The sequence below is a fragment of the Bidens hawaiensis genome, unplaced genomic scaffold (genome assembly GCF_021521415.1).
Source record: "Bidens hawaiensis isolate Kalapana, Puna unplaced genomic scaffold, B.hawaiensis_p1.1 tig00011076_1, whole genome shotgun sequence".
In the NCBI taxonomy this organism is placed as follows: domain Eukaryota; kingdom Viridiplantae; phylum Streptophyta; class Magnoliopsida; order Asterales; family Asteraceae; genus Bidens; species Bidens hawaiensis.
Window position 1 is genome coordinate 758,785 of NW_027491854.1, and position 7,423 is coordinate 766,207.

General features: G+C 35.6%; 1 protein-coding gene across 1 annotated transcript; it reads left to right on the plus strand.

Annotated features, from left to right (window-relative positions):
- Window positions 1-3,373: 3,373 nt before the first annotated feature.
- LOC143536996 (PHD finger protein ING1-like) lies at window positions 3,374-6,680 on the plus strand. The gene is made up of 7 exons (XM_077030862.1): window positions 3,374-3,563; window positions 3,873-3,944; window positions 4,024-4,211; window positions 4,338-4,398; window positions 5,150-5,243; window positions 5,361-5,508; window positions 6,434-6,680. The coding sequence occupies exons 1-7, from the start codon at window positions 3,536-3,538 to the stop codon at window positions 6,542-6,544; spliced, it is 702 nt and encodes a 233-aa protein (XP_076886977.1). The 5' UTR covers window positions 3,374-3,535; the 3' UTR covers window positions 6,545-6,680.
- The last annotated feature ends 743 nt before the right edge of the window (window positions 6,681-7,423 follow it).

Genomic DNA, 7,423 nt, shown 5'->3' on the forward strand with positions numbered 1-7,423 from the left:
TATGTGGCACGATACGTGACGGCTGACTGTTTATTATTATTATTATTATTATTATTATTATTATTATTATTATATACTCCCCCATCTCCCTTTTATTCATAGTCCAGTACCACCACCACCTCGTTTCCCAGCGAGCTACCACCACCACCCCTCGCTGAAACACACGACCACCACCATGTCTATCCCCTGCAACCAACACCGGAACCCATGACCACCACCATGTCCATCCCTACAACCACCACCGGACCCTATGACCACCGCCATTATCTTACTCGTCGGCCACCGGCGGTGGATATCTAAACAGAAACTATCAGAAACCACCATGTTCACCGGCCCCAGCAACTATTGCTCGGCTTCTGTACCTGCAACTTCCACTCGATCTCTGTACCGCCACCACGTTGGCACTCCGCCGCCACCGGCTCGTCTGCAACGTCGTCGGAAACACCACCATCTCAACTGAATCTCAGATCTAGACCCAATCTGAGACACGATTTAGACCTTGAATTAGGGTTAAAATAGGGGAAATGAATGTTGATCTTCAAGGAGACACGATATAGACCCTGAATTAATGTTGGATTTATGATTTGGGGGTTGATTTGATGAATGTCTGATGAAGATGATGATTGTGGTTGGGTTGTGGTGGGAATGAAATGGGTGGGGAATTAGGGTTTTATTATTATTATTAATTTATTATTATTATTATTATTATTATTATTATGACTGGTTGCCACGTAAAGCTGTCACGTAATCAGTTTTTTGACAACTAGGCATGCCACGTAAGCATCAGACTAACGGAGTTAACATCCGTTAGTCGCGACCTGTTAAAAACAAATGTCCCTTTAGTTCGGACCGCCACCAGGCAAGGTTAAAGTTGGGACTGTTATTTACCAATAGAGCATAGTTGGAATTATTTAAAACCAATTTTTTTTTTAAAAAAAAAAGACATGTAAAACAACCAACTATTTATAAAATAATTCATGAAGTTACAAATCATTTATATGAAAACATGAACTTTTGCTTTGGCCTTTAAAAAAAACTAATAATATAAAAATGATTTGTATAACTTTTTTAAATGCATTCAATCTGAATTGCCTCAAATGGAAAGTTAATTAACATTCACTGATTCTTATATAAACAATATTTTACAGTATTATAGTATTATTAAAGGAAAATTCCCATAATAGCCCATTTAAAAAATGTGTTTCCAAGATTATCCCCAATAATTCAAGTTTCCAACTTTGTCTCTTTGTTAACTCGTCGACGACGACATGATAGCGAACACCGACGATGCGTTACCGAAACAAATAGGATAACGACACGTGGCCGGAATAGGTCGTCGACGATGCGTTAGTGGATAACGCATCGCTGCTACCCTACGTTAGCAACATAACGCATCGCTGCTACCCTACGTTAGCAACATAACGCATCGCTGCTACCCTACGTTACGTATAACATAGGGTTGACGATACGTTATGTTGCTAACGTAGGGTAGCGGCGATGCGTTATGTTGCTGCTACCTTGTTATGACAACACAAGGGTTCCACGATGCGTTGGTGATAACGCATCGCTGCTACCCTACGTTAGCAACATAACGCATCGCCGCTACACTACGTTAGCAACATAACGCATCGCCGCTACCCTACATTAGCAACATAACGCATCGTCAACACAGATTCCGGCCACGTGTCGTTATCCTATTTGTTTCAGTAACGCATCGTCGGTGTTCGCTATAATATCGTCGGCGACGAGATACCAAAGGGACAAAATTGGAAACTTGAATTAGTAGGGATAAACTTGAAAACATATTTTATAAATGGATCATTTTGAGAATTTTCCCTTCTTTACCATCCATTAAATCATTTTTGAAAGCCGAGTTAGAACAAATCGCAACAAACAAATACAGACAACTATATGAAAATCTTTACATAAATAATTACATGGGTGAACACCTTCTTAACTTGTTACTAAATTTATTTAAAACCAAACATTAATATAGAAAAACCATGATGAATGCTTTAGGTTTTGCCTTCTCTCAAAAGACAATCTTGGTATACTTATGATATAAACGCATAACTATTACACTTAAATATGAAAAAGAAAACTGTCATAGTTCTAATAAGTTTCATTTACCATATTAATCCTAACTTTTACACCCCAACAACCATATCGCCTTCTCAACGATCCATAAGTACAAAATTGAGTTGAGCCATTGTAATGCTTCATAACTAAATGATCTTAATTAGTTGATAACTAGTACATTATAAGTGAGATAATTGGCGTCAGCATTAGTAGAAAGACAATGTAATCAAAATATAATCCTTAACACTATTTTGAGGTTGGCAAAGCCACGTCACCCTAATAACACCCGTTAAATCAATAACATAACGGGGCAATGAGATGTCAAATATTTTTTTTTCCATCTTTCTTGTTAATCCACTAATGCCATTTTGGATTACTTAAAAGTGAGGTCCACACTAGTCACTAATAAAACTTTTTTTAATGTTTTTTTTGTTTATTTATATTATTTAACTCAGAACGTGATAGTTAAATAGTGAGTTAGTTAAACCCATTATCTACATAATAGAGCGATAAGTTTTTTTTTTTTTTAAAAAAAAAAAAATTAGATCACATCGCATAGCCTTATTAACTATTTATATTCACTAATACATGATACATGTTTTATGGATCCATAGTACTTTTTATTATTCAATGTGTTAGTTAATTTTTACCTCTTTATCATCTTCGCTTATTTGGTGTCCTGTTTAGTTGATTTTGAATGTCCAGAAAAGTTTTTTTAAGACGGAATTATATTCACGCAACAACTTGCAATTGACTAACTGCAAAACAACATGTGAAACAAAAATCCACACATTTGGTACATCAAATTTACACCAATTAGCCCAATTTACTTATATTATTGATCTTGTAACCACCCATCCCATAGCGTGTGGCACGGAAGATTGCTTAAATGCACTTATTTTGTGTTTGATTTCGTCCCGAGTAAAATAATAACTCAAAACATCGTTTATGGAGAAAACAAAGAAAGTGATGGGAGTTTGCATCACCACATCACACCTTGCCATGCCCCATTCGCCACCATTGTACCAGTAAACGTTCCTATCTTCATCGAGATCGAAACATAACAGACATGATATTGGACCCACATCAATATTCCGTCTCTATAGTATGGTACCCGTAACAATTCTCCCAATACACGTTCTCCACCCAAACACATTTACCTTATTCGGGACCCAATTTATCCATTCATAATGTTTATTTTCATTATGAATTTTTATAAGCTTTTTAATCAACTAGTCTAAAATAAACAATTTTTCTTTCTTGCTGCGATTCAATTTGCGAACCTATAAATAAGTGAAACAATTACATGATTCAAAGAATCAGCATCCAACATATGCATCTACCATTTCATACGCTCACGTTAGATAACAATTAACATCACATCAAGATCCTACTTTACGCGGGCTTTTAACTGCCAAACGAATCATTCATTTCCCCCAAACTTTCCGTCGCAAATATGTCGTTTCTTGAAGATTTTCAAGCCAGTAATACTCCTCAATCTCTCATCTGTTTATTATAAAACACGTCTATTAAACCCCATGTCGTCAATTTACGGTTTAATTGAGAAAAAAATCGAAAATTGATTCGAACCCCTAGTTTTCTAGGGTTTTAAAATTGTTCTTCGATTGTTATCAATTTGTTAAATTGGATGCATAATTAGGCTTACGTGGCTACTCTGTCGTTAAATTGACTGCCAATTTGATAGATTTTGATGCTTGATTGGTATACAAGTTTTTAATTTTTAATCATTAGGATTTAATATTAGAATTATTAAATTGTCTTCATTTATGTAGGTTTGGAGCCACTGCCAAACATATTACAGAGGAAGTATGCATTATTACGTGATTTGGATAAAAGTTTGCAAGGTATATTTTATAGATCCTGTTTTCTGCTAAGTTTTATAAATTTATATTAAATTTAACAAACTGATGTACGCGTCTGCAGGCATTCAACGACAAAATGAACAGCATTGTTTACAGGAAATAGAGGAGTTTAAAGAGGGAATTAAGTCTGGAAACATTGCACCGGGTACTTCACTTACCAAATTCTCGGATGAAGCTCAGGACGAGCAGAAACATGCGATTAGGATTGCTGATGAGAAGGTTGCTCTGGCTGTTCAGGCATATGATTTGGTACATTTACATGTTTTATTTTTGTTCTTGCGTTTGTCCGATGTTTTGAGATGTTTGTGTTATTCAAAAGGATGAAGTCCTTGTATTCTCTTTTTGGAGATAAGTTTTGACATGTTGTTTTAACAGGTGGATGCACATATTCAGCAACTTGATCAGTATCTTAGAAAATTTGAAGAACAGCGACGTGGTAGAGTTTCTTTTCTTTATAAATATGTTACACACAGATGTGATATTATTTTGTGTAGAGGTTGCATATAGTCTCCTGTAAACCAACTGAACGTTCAGTGAACCGATCACGAATCCTTTGGAGGGAAGTTCGTTTATTTAATAAATGAACGGATATGAATTTTTTATTGCTAGTTTAGTTAAATGAATGAACATGAAAACATGTGTTGTTCGTTCTTTTGTATTTGTGAACAATTGTTCATTTATGTCCATTCAGTTGTGTTTGTTTGTTTTCGTGTATTAATATATTCATTTAAGTTTTTTAGTCGCATTTCAATACAAGTCTAGGTTTAATAACTTTTTAAGCCCAATGCATTGTTGTTCACGTTTATTTTTAAGCCCAACACATTGTCGTTCATGTTCATTAATGTTCATGCATCGTTCGTTTATACTTCTGTCAAATGAAATCAGTTTCGACCTGACCCATATGTTTGAAATCGGGTTGTAACCTTACACTTCTGATTTGGCTTTTAGCCATAAATTGGCTCCAACCGACTCGGTTTCGCCAAAACTCATCTTTAACTTTTGTTGACTATTGTGCACCTCTATATGGACCGGTGGGTTAGGTTGATCGCAAACCCATTTTTGTCCAGTTATTAATAATGATTGTTGAGTTAAATTATGATTAAAAACAGAAAAATACTAGAATAATTATATGAATTTTTGAATAAGAATCGACTCATTCGTTTGTGATATTTTTGTGGTTGTTGCAGAAAAGGAAACTGTTGCTGCAGCTGGAACACCTGGTTCGAGCCCTGAAGGCAACGGGAAGCCTGCAAAGGAAGGTGGAAGAGGAGGCCGAAAAAAGTAATAATCTTTATCATATAAACTTGTAATTTCTTGAAAAAAGTTGTTAAATTTGGTCACATATATGTCTTTGAGTTGAACTTTAACGGTCTAAGATTTTACCTTTCTGTTATTCAGGTCCCGCCTTGCTGCAGCAGCAGCTCAAGTAGCAGCTGCAAACCCACCCAGTATGGACTTGGACCTACCAGTTGACCCTAATGAACCGACATATTGTTTCTGCAACCAAGTTAGTTATGGGGAGATGGTGGCGTGTGACAACCCTGATGTAAGTTTTTAGAGGTTGCAAAATGGATACGTGTGGTAACCGGTCAAAATGGGTGCTTTTGGTCCCAAAAGTTATTTTTATGAATAGTTAGCGTGCCAATATAGTGAGTTAGTGATCTAAAATTGTTCTATAATAATCTATGTGTTGGAATACAGTAATTCGCCGGCTCGGTTTGTAAATGATCCGAGGCGAGCCAGAGTCGGCTCAGCTCGTGGGTCAGCTCGTATCTGGCTAGTTGGCCCCAAATTTTAGTATAATTATAATGACACTGTTAAAAAAATATAATTATATTAGTAATAATAATAAGTATTAAAGAAAGCAAATATAATACAATATGATTTTGTGAATCTGCCTCTCGATCTATAAAAGACTGAAAAGAAACAAACATAATGCATATGGTATGATAAATTCTCTAAGCAGTGGCAAAGCTTGGACGTGAGGACCGGGGGGGGGGGGGGGGAGTCGGGCTCAATTTCTCGGTAACAAATGGGTAAATTTACACGACATATAAAAAAATTCGGACGGAAAAAATGTAGATTTACACTACCGATCATAAAAGAGGGGGGGGGGGGCAGGTCCACCACTGGCCCTAATGATCCTTCGCCACTGTCTCTAAGTTCATAAATATTGCATGATGTGCATGTTAAAAATATTTTTTGCCTTAAATATATCAACTTGTTAAAAAAAGTTAAAATAAGTTTAACGAGCCGACTTGAGCCTTTTATGCTCCGATCTGGGACTTGAGTTTCACTTTTCAGCTCGGTAAAATAAACTAGTCAAGCCGAGCCGGCTCATTTAAGTTCGAGCTTGAGCCCGAACCAAATCTGGCTCAGCGAGGCTCGTCCCGTCCAAAGCCAGTAGTCAAATTGCCATTTTTATCAGTTTATAACCAACCAATACTAATGAGGTGGTAATATGTTCACAGTGCAAGATAGAGTGGTTCCATTATGGATGTGTTGGTCTGAAAGAGCAACCTAAAGGAAAATGGTACTGTAGCGATTGCAGCGGGATGCAAAAAAGGCGAAAGGGAAAATAAATTATTGGGCTTTTTTTTCCTGGTATTATAGGAAGTAATTGAAGATCAATTAACTTGGATTTTGTGTTTTTTTAGTGTTTGAATTGATGTTTTGTGCTACATTTTGTCATTAGTAGTAAACTGCGTAGTTGACATTTAGTATGAACTCAGAGTACCTCGTCTTTGTTAAAAGTTAGTTTGCTAAATGTTCACCAGATTGAACCTGTTTATTGGTAAACGGGTCGATCCATGACCATGTTGATCCTGTTATTCTCAAATGGGTACATTTTGTTAAAACTAGCTAAAATAAAAACAAGTTGAAGTATAAAAGAGTAGAAGTCAACTAAAGTGTATTCAAAGTGCATGCAATCTCTTTCTTCCCAAGACTTAAACCTAAAATTACATTTAGCTGTCCTTTTAAAAATTATTCTCAACGAGACGTGCATGCGCCTCTTAATTCTTTAACTTATGTTGGAACAAATGGTGGTTCTCATCTATTACTCAGTTTAGCGAACAGGAGGTCCTTAGTAGATTTTAGCTTGTGCCAAGTGAATGAGAATATCATGTTTTTATTTTTTATTCTTACTTTTGATTGAAACATTACATCTTGACATGTGAATATTGATTTTTCTTTATTATATACATATACAAAACCTTATGAACTCACCAACATTATTGTTGACAAAAATATGATATTCAAAATGTGTTGCGGGTTAAGGATCATTGAAGATTATAAGAAAACTTAGTGATACATTTAGGATATTATTAAAATAAATATATTAGTCTATTCGATGTATTGTATTTGAATTTCAAACAAAATGTGTACTTATAAATTGATGAAACAATTAAATATTATGGTTGCTTCATTAGTGTCTTTGAGCTATGAATAATAATCAACTT

Excerpts from the sequence above, each read along its gene's own strand:
- LOC143536996 (XM_077030862.1), top strand. The coding sequence starts at position 3,536 with ATGTCGTTTCTTGAAGATTTTCAAGCCA. Across the intron at positions 4,212-4,337 it reads CTGTTCAGGCATATGATTTG|GTGGATGCACATATTCAGCA; the intron begins GTACATTTACAT and ends TTGTTTTAACAG. Across the intron at positions 5,509-6,433 it reads TGGCGTGTGACAACCCTGAT|TGCAAGATAGAGTGGTTCCA; the intron begins GTAAGTTTTTAG and ends ATATGTTCACAG.